This window comes from Orcinus orca, chromosome 20, assembly GCF_937001465.1.
Source record: "Orcinus orca chromosome 20, mOrcOrc1.1, whole genome shotgun sequence".
NCBI classification, from domain to species: Eukaryota; Metazoa; Chordata; class Mammalia; order Artiodactyla; family Delphinidae; genus Orcinus; species Orcinus orca.
In genome coordinates, this window is record NC_064578.1 from 44,564,287 (window position 1) to 44,577,189 (window position 12,903).

General features: G+C 37.2%; 1 protein-coding gene across 11 annotated transcripts in view; it reads right to left on the reverse strand.

Moving 5' to 3' along the window:
* Positions 1-11,910, reverse strand: part of LOC101273502 (zinc finger protein 585A) — a 35,391-nt gene extending 23,481 nt beyond the window's left edge. For 2 of the 11 annotated variants that reach the window (XM_004284231.4, XM_033413694.2), the window contains exons 1-2: positions 11,292-11,473; positions 8,487-9,895 (exon numbers count right to left, since the gene is read on the reverse strand). In XM_004284231.4, the coding sequence (XP_004284279.2) occupies positions 8,487-8,564 (78 nt within the window). In that variant the 5' untranslated portion in view covers positions 8,565-9,895; positions 11,292-11,473. Of the gene's footprint in view, positions 1-841; positions 985-8,486; positions 9,896-11,291; positions 11,482-11,858 lie in introns of those variants that run through there. The other 9 variants (XM_033413691.2, XM_049702907.1, XM_049702910.1 and 6 more) reach the window with 9 other exon arrangements.
* Between the last annotated feature and the right edge of the window lie 993 nt (positions 11,911-12,903).

Here is a 12,903-nt window from a genome sequence, read left to right on the forward strand (position 1 = left end):
TGCTACTTCTTCATTATCAATACATGAATCATTCATTACACCTATAAATAAATATGAATTTCTTTTTCACATTACCTTTTCATTTTTGATGTCTAGTGTTGTAATATATATAACATCTATAGTGCTTTGTATCATTTAAGACAATATTGATGTAGGCATTGACAGACGATTCGCCTTATAAATAGATGACATAAACTTACAGTATTGATAAATACAGTACAGTAAATGTATTTTCTCTTCCTTATGATCTTCTTAATAACCTTTTCTCTAGCTTGCTTTATTGTAATAATACAGTATATAATACGTATAACACACAAAATATACGTTAATTGACTTTATGTTATTGGTAAGCCTTTCAGTCAACAGTAGACTATTAGGAGTTAAGTGTTGGCAAGTCAAAAGTTGTATGTGGGGCTTCCCTGGTGGCACAGTGGTTGAGAGCCCGCCTGCCGATGCAGGGGACACGGGTTCATGCCCCGGTCCAGGAAGATCCCACATGCCATGGAGCGGCTGGGCCCGTGAGCCATGGCTGCTGAGCCTGCGCGCCCGGAGCCTGTGCTCCGCAACGGGAGAGGCCACAACAGTGAGAGGCCCGCGTACCGCAAAAAAAAAAAAAAAAAGTTGTATGTGAATTTTCAACTGTGCCAGATCTGCACCACTAACCCTTGTGTTGTTCAAGGGTCAACTGTAAAATTCAGAGTGCCCAAAAGGGATAAAGAATCCTGGACAAATCAAGGACAAAACCATCATATAAGTCAGGTGTCTCACAGCATTCAGCAACTGAGAATAAAAACACTCTCAGTGGGGCCCTTCTTTCAGACACTCAGGTAACTGTGCTTACCTACTGAGAGCAGGTGGCTATAGGTCTCCAGCATCACATCCCGGTACAGGTTTTTCTGATCAAGGTCTAGCTGCTGCCACTCCTCTCTGCTGAAATCTACAGCCACATCCCTGAAGGACACTGATCCCTGTAAGGGCACATTCCTGTTCAGCATGAATAGTTAGTTTTGGGGGATGGAGAGACTATATTTAGGAATATGGAACTTAGGTTTTGTTGTTATTAATTTACCTCCTCTGTTTAAAAACTCACCCCCCATTTCCCTAACATTTTATTATGAAATTTTACAAACATACAGAAAATTTAAAATAATTGTGTAGTGAAAACCTATATAACCACCACTTAGAATCTATCCCTAACAATTTACTCTAGTTGTTTTACCACACATTTACCCATCCTTTTACCCATCCATCAATCCATATTACTTTTTTGTGCATTTCAAAGTAAACTATAGATGCCAGTACACTTCCTCTTAAATACTTCAGAATGCAAATCATTAAGTAGAGTATAACATTTTTTTACCTTTTTTAGGTAAGCTTTTCATACAATGAAATGCACAAGTCCTCAGAGTACCATTTGAAGTTTTGACAAGTGTATACACCTGTGTAATCCAGGAACTTTTTAAAAAATGGTATTGCATATAGGGTGTATATTAAATATCTAGTTTTACATAATATTTTATGGAAGAAAGAAAGCCAGTAAAGAATTTCTGCTATTGTTCTATACTATGGTCAGTCAATTACTCGTTTTTCAAAACTGAAGATTGAAATAGGCTCTCTTGTAGTTTTCTAGCAACTGGATGAATGACCTGTGATACAATTTCTGAGCAATTTAGGACCAGCCATTATGCTAGCCCTGGGAACACAAATATGAATTATTTATGTTTCTAATCTTCTAGCAACTTAAAAGACTTGGAAAATAAACAAGACCTATGTTTTAAAAGAAAAGTAAAAGAAGACACAAGTTCACTAAAGTGTCAAAAAGTAAATCTCTATGTGGAACACACTGAGGTCCCCAAAAAGGAAAAATACATTCCACATGGGGGTGTAAGTTTATTATTAGTTAAGGAATTTAAGTTGGAAGATGAGAAGTATAACACAGAATGGGGAGGTGAGGAAGGTCATTTCCCAGAAAAGACAAGCAAAGGTGTGGCTATAGGAAAATACATGATGAGTTTGGAGAATAGCAAATAGCTCTATGTAAATGAAGAGAAGTCTGCATGACAAGCCAGGAAGGTGGTTATGGGAAAAACAGTTTGCTCATAGAACAAGTATGAATTTTCCATTTTAAGTAAAGGTAATTAAGGTAGTCAGATTTATATTAAACATTTTTTTGTATAAGATCTGTATTGCAGAATAACCAAATAAATGATGAGGAACAGTTCCTTACAAAATGATTTCTGGCTAAAAAATGAAGAAGTTAGGATAGAATTAGAATACTATCATCTCATAACTCCTAATGAAATAATGAGTTTAGACAATAATCATTAAGGGTTGCTCAACTGTTTCAGGTGAAAGGCTGAAAAGAAGTTTAAAATGGATGAGTCAGCTAGTAACAATGGCATCCACTCATCAATTTTAACATCACAAAAAGAGAGATAACCATGTATTATGTGCCTCCTGACATGATCTAGTAATTAATTTCATACCACCCATTAAGTACTTTTACAAAATATAAAGAAAAATACAACCTGAATCTCATTAAGCCTCCAGATCCAACAAATCATTCATAGGTAATATGCAGTATAGAGGAATATGTTGAACAATATCAAGACCAAAACATGAGCTAAATCCAGAAGGCAGAAAATGACCTGTTTCTTCAAAAAATAAATTACAACAGAAAAAATATGGAGGAGAATCTTTATTAAAAGAGACTTCAGAGTCATACTAACCAAATGCAACTTGTGGACCGTGTCTGGCTCTTAATTAAAGCAAACCAACATTAAAAAGATATTTATGGCATGTTTCAAATTCAAATAATAACTGGGTATCAGATGATACCTAGGAATTATTGATATTATGTTTTAGGTGTGATAATGGCTTAATGGTTATGTCAAACAAAAAGGAAGAAAAAAAGAATTCTCATCTCTTAGAGATATACATCAAAGTAGTCACAGATAAAATGGTTTTCGGGATTTACTTTAAAATAATCTAGCAGCTGGGAAGGAGGGTAGTTTTAGACAATATAAGAATGACAGAATGTTGATCACTAATAAAGCTGAGTGATAGGTACAATAGATACATGGGCTCCTTATACTATTCTCTTTACTCTTCAATACATTTACATTTTTTTCATAGCAAAATGTTTTTTAAAAAACATGATCTTCCATATTAAAAAAATCTAATCTGGAAATGCATAATTAAAGGAATGGCTATTTCCACCTGAAGTCAAACACTTAAAAAAGGGATCTATAGGGACCTGAACAGCCCACACTCAGTAAATTATAGAAATAATAGACAGGGTATTATCAATGATATAGAAAAACAAACAACAGGATCTAATCAATATTTATAGAATACTCCAACCAACAACAGCAGAATACACATTCTTTTCAGGCATCCATAGAACAATGACCAAGACAGACCATATCCTAGGCTGTGAAATAAATCTCAACTGGAAAGAAATGAAATAATATGAAGTATATTCTCTGAAAATAATGGAATCAAACTAAAACTCAATAACAGAAAGACAACAGAAAAATCTCCAAAGGAATTATATTAGAAAACAGTAACAAAAGCTATCTGGAAAGTCTGGAAATACCTGGAAATTAATCAACACACTTCTAAATAACCTATAAGTCAAAGAGGAATCCTCAAAAGAAATCTACAAAATACATAGAACTGTAAAAAAGTGAAAATACAATGTATCAAAATCTGTGGGATGCTGAAAGGGAAATTTATAGAAAAGGGGAAACAAATGATCCAAGTAAAAAATGGGCAGAGAATCTGAATAAGACATTTTTCCAAAGAAAATATACAGATTGCCAACAGATAATGAAAACGTGCTCAACGTCACTAACGATCAGGGTAATACAAGTCAAATTCACAATGAGATATCACCTTACACCTGTCAGAATGTAACAACAACAAAAAAAATCCCACAAACCCAAGAAATAATAAGTGCTGGAAAAGATGTGGAGAAAAGGGAATCCTTGTGCACTACTGGAAGAATGTCAATTGGTGCAACCACTATGGAAAATACTATGGAGGCTCTTCAAAAAATTAAAAATAGAACTGCCATATGATCCAGCAATTCTATATCTAAGTATTTATCCAAAAGAAATGAAAATGTTAACTTGAATAAATATACACACCCCCACGTTCACTGCAGCATTATCCACAATGGCCAAGACATGAAAGCGACCTGTGTCCAATGATAGGTGAATGGATAAAGAAAATGTGGTATTTATATATGCACTGGAACATTATTCAGCCATAAAAAAGAAGGAAATCTTGCCATTCTCAACAGCATGGATGGACCTTGAGGGCATTATGCTAAGTGAAATAAGTCAGACAAAGAAGGACAAATACCTCATGATCTCACTTTATGTGGAATGTAAAAAAACCAGCAACTGAAGTCATAGATACAGAGAATAGACTGGTGGTTGCCAGAAGCAGGGGGCGGGTGATGGGTAAAATGGGTGAAGGTGGTCAAAAGTATAAACTTCCAGGTATAAAATAAGTCATGGGGACGTAATGCACAGCATGGTAACTATAACTATAGTTAATACTGGATTGTATATTTGAAAGTTGCTAAGAGAGATCTTGAAGGTTCTCAACACAAGAGAAAATATTTGTAACTATGTGTAGTGATGAATGAGAACTAGATTTATCATGGTGATAATTTCACAATATATACAAATATTGAATAATGTTGTATACCTGAAAATAATATGTTATACGTCAAGTACACATCAATTTTTTAAAAAAGGAAAGGGGAAAGGTCTCAAGTCAATAATCTAAATTCCTACCTCAAGAAACTAGAAAAAGAAAAGCAAAATAAACCCAAAGCAAGCAGAAAGAAGAAAATAATAGAAAACAGGTATCAAGGAAATTGAAAACAAAATAAAAAAAAACTAGAGAAAAATCAATAAAACACAATGTAATTATTTTGAAAAAAATCAATAAAATTGATAAATCTTGCTGACTGACCTAGTAGTCAACCAGACTGACAAAGATAAAAAGATACAAATTACCAATGTCAGGAATGAATATTGTTACAGATATGGCAGCCATTAAAAGAAAAATAAGGGAATACAAAACTTCTATGCTAAGAGTCAGCAACTTAGAAGAAATGCACCGATTCCTCAAAAACCACAACTACCAAAACTCAACATTATGAAATACATAAGTTGATAATCCCATAAACCATTAAATTAAATTAATAATTTAAAAGCTCCTGGAAAAAAAAGTCTCCAGGCCCAGATAGTTTGGTTTTTTTTTTTTTGCTGCGCCGTGTAGCATGCAGGATCTTAGCTCCCCAACTAGGGGTCAAACCCGTGCCCCTTGCAGTGGAAGCAGAGTCTTAACCACTGGATCACCAGGGAAGTCCCGAGATAGTTTTACTAGAGAATTCTACTAAACTTCTAAAGAAGAGTTAGTCTCATTTTTACACAATCCCATCCAGAAATTAAAAGAAGAGGAAACACTTCCCAACTAATTTTTTGGGGCCAGTATTATTACGCTGATACCAAAGCACTACAAAGACAGTACCAAAAAGAAAACTACAGACCAATATCTCTTGAGAACTTAGATGCAAACATCCTAAATGAAATATTGCCAAATTGGATCCAGCAATGAATAAAAAGAATCATGCATCACAATAAACTGGAATTTATCGGAGAATTCTCCGTACTATATTCTGCATGCTCTTTGAATCTATAATTATTTCAAAATAAATAAAACGTTGAAAAAATATATTGAAGAAAGTTTATTTATTCTCGTAACAGAGCATTTTGAAATGGGCAAGACCAGAAAATAAGTCACGAGAACCACTGCACAATTCAGGTGAGAGAATACAAATTTCTTACTTATCTAAAGTAAGGCTGTAGTAAGGCTATAGAAGAGATTGATACTAATTATTAAGGAGATAAAAGTGATACCGAGTGTGAAGGTGAGAAAAAAGGACTCAGATAACTCTCAGTCATCAGTTTTGTGTTGCTGTAGATTCTGAGGTCACAGATGAATTTAAGGACTAGAGGAGGGGGCTGGGGGAAAAAGATAAATAATATATTTTGTACATACTAAGATTTAAGTGATAAAACATATACAAGGATGGACTCTAGGCAGGTGGATAGAGAGCTAGTAGGGAGATGATGATTCAGGAGTTGAATATACAGAGCAGGTCACTGAATTCAGGGTAGGGAATGAGCATGCAGGAAGGACAGGACAGAGAAAGTATTAAGGATAAGTATTAAAGATACTTGTGTTTTTAATGTCTAAAATTTTGATGCTTGAAAGCTATCTTTTTTTTTTTTTTTTTTTTTTTTTTTTTGCGGTACGCCAGCCTCTCATTGTTGTGGCCTCTCCTGTTGCGGAGCACAGGCTCCGGACGCGCAGGCTCAGCGGCCATGGCTCACAGGCCCAGCCGCTCTGCGGCATGTGGCATCTTCCCCGACTGGGACATGAATCCGTGTCCCCTACATCAGCAGGCGGACTCTCAACCACTGCAGCACCAGGGAAGCCCAAAAGCTGTCTTTTTTATTTCTTCATTTAACTATGTTCAGAGATTACAGTTTGCTTCTTTGTGATGTGTTGATTCTGTTTATGGGGCTTAGAACATTGCCATTTCTTTGAAAATGTTCCTTATATACTTGAAAAGAATACATATACTCTAATTTTTCTCTTTCATACACTTGCATATTCACAACCTACTCACATCAAAACCCTGGCCCCTAAACCCTATGTCATCAAGAATTAAATGGGGAATCAAGAAGATGTCATATTCGTAGCTTTGACTCCGCACCAAATGAGGTTCTTATAAACAATCTGTCCAGGAAAAATCTCCTTACTCAAAAATAACAATAAAAATCTCCTAATGTACAAAGATACTATAAGCAAAAAGAATGAAAAAAAAAGAGAGAGATTAAAAGGAACATGCTAGAAATAAATTGCCACACAATAAAACACATTCACCATGAATTCAAGGAATTCACTAAAACAATCAACTACTTAATGAAATAAATAGGGATATGAGTCCAAAGAAGAAATAATGAAAAAACAGGTTAAGAAAATGGTTATTTGAATTTTTGAAAAAAAAAAAGGCAGAACTCAGTAAAGAAGTAAAAAAGAAAGAAAAAGTAGCACAGAAATGAAGTTCTCTCTGAAAGCAATAAAAACATTCTATGAAAACACAAAAAGTGGCAAGAGCAGATTAAGACAAGTAAGCAACATGAAATGGAAATAAGGACTTTTAAAGTAAAATAGAAAAAAAAACAAAAATAGAGTTTAATAAAAATATCCAACAAACAAAAGAATCCTTGAAGTAGTAGTATAGAACTCTTATCATTATTCACAGTACAAATTTAATAGATATTGTCTAAAAGAGTAAAAGATTTAGTTCAAAAAGTTAATGCGATAAGTGTGACACTAAGAGAACTAACCAAACAAAAAAGAATCTAAACCCTCCTAATTACCAGACTGACACAGAAACAAAAGCAAAAAATACAGAGTATACAGTGAAAGATACGTAAAAGAAACATCCACATCAGAAGTGTAACATAAAAAGCATCTTTCCACTGCTGTACAGAGAAATTGCACAAGGACTCCAAAGGCTGACAGTAAAAGGATAAGCAAAAGGCATATTTGGATATGCCAACATAAAGGAAATAACAGCCTCCATCTTAATATCAGACAAAGCTGAATTCTAAGAAAAGATATTAAACAGGACAAGGACACAATCCAAAATGAACTTGATATGTCATTACTATCACTGCAACAAATTACATAGCATCAAAATTTATAAACAGAAACTATAGGCAATACAGATAGAAATATACTCATGGTGGGAAACTTTAAATAATATCTCTCAGCTCCAGGAGATAAAGAGGAAAAAACAAGCCACATTGTAAAAACCTCCTAACTACATATTTTATTGATAACAAAGTCCATATCTGGAAATATTCTTTTCAAGTGACTCTGTAACATTTAGAAATATTAAACATAAAATTTGCACACATACACAAAGTTAACATTCCAAAAGCAGAATAAAATCAATGCAAACAAATCTCTCCAAAGGTGCAATCCTAATTTTATTAAAAGGAGAATTTTTTAAGTAAAAATCTTAACAACTACAAGTGAAAACATGGTAAATGGTAATTAAAGATTTGATGGGAAATTTAGTATGTTCCTAGAAATCCACCCTTTCATCTAGATTTTAAATTGAGATAAGTTATTTTTCTAGATTATTTTTGAACATTGTTTTGCTGTGAGTAGTTAATACATTTGATGTCTGAATCTATGTTCATAATTTTCAGTTCTTTTACTGTCATCGATGGGTTTAGACATCAAGGTTAATATGGTAAACAAAACAAAACAAACACCAAAAACAACATTGGGAATAATTTTAGATATCTTTACACAAAACTTTGTTGTAAAGATCAAACTACTCCCAGAATGAATTTCCACCCCCTGGAATTCCTCCTCCTCACCTCACATGAGCTGCCATGTTCCTCTGGGGCCAGGCCCAGGGATTTCTGGTGAGAGGTCCAATTAGCTGGCATGGTCATGCTGGGTCTCAACCTTTATTCTCTCAGGAGCCTAAAGTTTGGTGGACATCTGTAAACTCAAGCAGAGCTGCTAAGAAGAGGTGAGGTGGAATCTGGAGGAAGATCTGACCCAGGGGCTCCCTGGAAAGATAATGTCCACATGGTCAGTCATCACATAAACATCTCCAGTGAACTCCAAGGTGTAGTTTCCTGAGCTAGACACCACAGGACAGTGGTTCTCAAGCTTGGGTGTGCATTCGAATCACCTGGAAGATTTGTTAAAATACAGTTAAAAATCCCCACACTCCCACCGTTTCTGATTCAGTAGGTCTAGGGTAGGGCCTGTCTCAGACTATTCGGGTTGCTCTAACAAAATACCACAGACTGGGCAGCTTATAAACAACAGAAATTTATTGCTCACAGCTCTGGAAGCTAGGAAGTCCAAGATCAAGTCCATGATCACGTTTTGATGAAGGCTCTCTTCCTGGTTCATAGCCAGCACCTTCTAGCTGTGTCTTCACATGGTGGAAGGGGCTATGAAGCTTTGTGGGGTATCTTTTATAAGAGCACTAATCCCATTCATCAGGTTTCTACTTTCATGACCTAATCATCCCCCAAAGGCCCCATCTTCTAATACCATACTTTTGGGTATTAGAATTTCAACATATGAATTTGGGGGGAACAAACATTAAGATCATAGCAGGGCCCAAGAATGTGCATTTCTAACTAGTACCCAGGTGATGCTAATGCTACTGTTCCAGGAACCATACTTTGAGAACCAGTGCTGTGGAGAACATGAAGTTTAACAAAACCTGTGATAGGTTATTAGTCATGGTAAAATATGGGAAAAAAACATGAGCTATGGAGTGACATTACTGAAGATCTGAATTGCAGCTCTGCTACTTTTTGGCTATGAGAAAATGAATAAGTTATTTTTAGCTTCAGTTTCAAAAATGAGAATGAAAGTGCCTACCTCATAGAGTTACGAAAATGAAATGAGATGATGCTTACAAAATACTCAACACTTCCCTGGAATACAAAAAGCATTCAATAAATATCTGCAATTACTATGCACTATTAGATATTAAAAGTTAATATAAAAAACAATATAATCAAAGCAAGTAAAACAACAGACAATACTGATTTAGGTATGTGACAAAAGTGACATTCAGGGCTTCCCTGGTGGCGCAGTGGTTGAGAGTCCGCCTGCCGATGCAGGGGACGCGGGATCGTGCCCCGGTCTGGGAGGATCCCACATGCCACGGAGCGGCTGGGCCTGTGAGCCGTGGCCGCTGAGCCTGCGCGTCCGGAGCCTGTGCTCCGCGACGGGAGAGGCCACAGCAGTGAGAGGCCTGCGTACCGGAAAAAAAAAAAAGTGACATTCAATTGAGTGTACACAAGACATTCAATGCATAAATGCTGCTGACATAACTGGCCTTCCACCTGGAACAAAACAAACTAGATCTCCATTGCACACTATACATTAGACTGAATTCCAACATGAGTAAATATTTTAAGTATATGTATTTTAAAAATCTCAAAGAATATTAAAATAAATTTTAGGAGTATACGTTTGTATAACACTCTGTTGGAGTCAGAGTGATCTTATTGTACGTGAGAGAAAACCCAGAAACTATAAAAGAAAAACCAAATATTTCTGATTCGATATTTCCTAATTATATGTTAAAATACACCTAATAAAAATAAAAATGAAGATATATATACACAAAAGTTTCAATATGTGATGACAGGTTATCCTTATTGTTAAAAAAAAAAAAAATCTAGCAATCAAGTGGAAAACAAATAAAAGCCCAGGGGAAAAAAAAGACAAAGGACATGAAAATTCACAGAAAAGTAAATTTAGATGGCAATTAACCCAAAAGGTGCCAACATTACTGACGGGAAAGTGCATTAGACCAATCAGATATAATTTTCCCTCAGAACTGTAAAAACTTTTTTTTAAATGCTGGAAAGCATTTTGGAAAATGAGCTCTTTTATAAATTGCTGGTGGGTGCTTAAATTGCTATAATATCTTTTGAGTTATTTAGTTATACCTATTATTGAAAATACACATAACTGCTCCTAATAATAGTTCCAAATATATAAAGCAGAAACTGGTTGAAGGAAGGGCAAGAGGATAAATAACCTTTCCAGTGTGAGTTTACCTTTCTCGGTAATTAATTAAGCAGACAAAATAATATATATAATGCAATCTATATGAAACAATACAATACAATTAATAAAGAATACAATTGTTTTTATGTAATAGATATGACATTTATGAAAACTGACCCTGAACTGGGCCATAAGCAATTTTTACACTCGAGCGTCTCCCAGAGGCATTATTTGAAATAGAGAATGCCCTTCTAAATAATTCATGGGTCAAAGAAAACATTAACTGAAATTCAAAAAACAAAAACCCAAACACTGAAATGGGAGCAATAAAGAAAATGCTTGTATTTAAAAAGCAAGCTCATCACAGACCCCATAGATTCCCCATGCTGACGCCCCAGGCCCTATCACTGACCACAGACTCCCATCACTGGGCCCCCAAATCCCAATCACTCATCTCAAAGATATTCACCATTGCCCAGGACCCCATCACTGACCTCTCTCTGACACCCAATAACGGATGCCACAGACCCCACCCCCCACCACTGAATCCCCAAACCACCATCACTAACTCCACGGACAAGCCTTCCATCATTGACCCCACAGAATTCCTAATTAAGAGCAACCAAAATCACCTCAGAGACCTCTCGGCATTAACGTATGAAGATGCTCCTGACACAAGCCGCAAAAACGCCTCCGAGAGCCACTTCCGCTTCCAGTCGGGCCTCTAGCACCATACGGACTGTTGGTATTGCGCATGCTCTGAATTACCCTGGAAGCCGCATTCCGCCAACAGTCAACACGGCGAACAGACTTTGTTAGGGACCTTGCGCGGTTTCCCTGAGAGGCGCTGTTGGGCAGAGAACATGGCTGCACCCAGTGTGCTTCTGCGCGCGGGCCGCCATCTTGGAAGCGTATCCGTTCCGTACAGCGAAGGAAGAGGCCTCCTGCGGGTTTTTAGAGCGAGGCAGGGGTTGCCACAGAGCATGTGGGAGTGTGGCCCTGGACTAGGTGGGCTTCCGGGAGGAGGAAGGTATTGGAGATGGGGTCCCGAGCTCCATGTTATGTTTAGAAAAACCTAAATTGCCCCTCAGGAATCAGCACCACGCAGAGAGCAATTACCTGCTTGGAGAAACCACCAGGAATGTGGAGGGCCTGAAAGAAAAATGTCACCAAGGGAGAAGGACAAATGTCTTACGTACCAAGGCTGGATCCTGGGAGAAACCACCAGGAGACGAGGCGGGGAAAGTCAGGGTGCTACAATCCACTTTTCGGAGAATGGAGAGGTCTGCCCCTGGACAAAAACACTTGGCAACAGAGAAATGTCAGAACGGGCAATTAGCTGCAGGAAAGGTGGTACAGCCCTTAACTTGAGAAAGAACTGGGGGAAATAGGGTAGAACTCAGAGTAGTCCTATCCTTTCCAGAGAGATACAGCCATAGGAAGTTGTCACCTTCTAAAGGGCTGGTGGGGCGAATGGAGACTTGATAAATCCCCATTAATCTTCGTTAGCCTTCACCTTAACTACTGCAAGTAAAACAATAGTAGGCAGCAATAATAAAAAATAATAACGGTTTTTAAGATGGTCAACATGTGACTAAAAGCACTTAAGGAAAACTGCTATTTTTATTTGTAAATTAAAATCTAAGTAATAACAATGTCCTTACTATATAAATGAAGCCTTAAGTCCAGTCTGACTGCTCCCTTAGCTTCTCCTATATGGAAATTCTGGAGCAGCTAACACTCTCCCTGTTACCATAGCACAAGTCGTGTGCTGACGCACCGTGAGGCCACATAATACCAAAACGTCAGAGTTTGGAACAGAGAAAAGGTTACTGCAGGGCCGTGCAAGGAGATAGGTGGCTCATGCCTTTAAAAACACCCCAAACTCTCTAAAAGCTTTCAGCAAAGCCCTTTTATAGGATAGGTGAAGGAGGGGCATGCTTAGTTGTTGGAAGCTTCTTGGTGTCAGATCCTCTATTCTTGAGATGAGGTCAAAGTCAGGTAACGATGTTCCTGTAAATCTCCACCAAACAAATGTTACTCTCTGTTCTGACAAGAAAGGGAAAGGTCCCAAGGCACAACTTTCAGCCTTCGGGGTCCAGGCCTGGCTAAGAGAAGGGGGTCCCTGTGTGTGTGTGTGGGGGAAATTACCCTGCCCTGGAGTGTTCGCCAGCACCCAGTCTGGGTCCTCCCGCCAGTGCCCAGGCCTGGCTGAAAAGGCAGTTCTCAGTTGGTGGCTCCGTC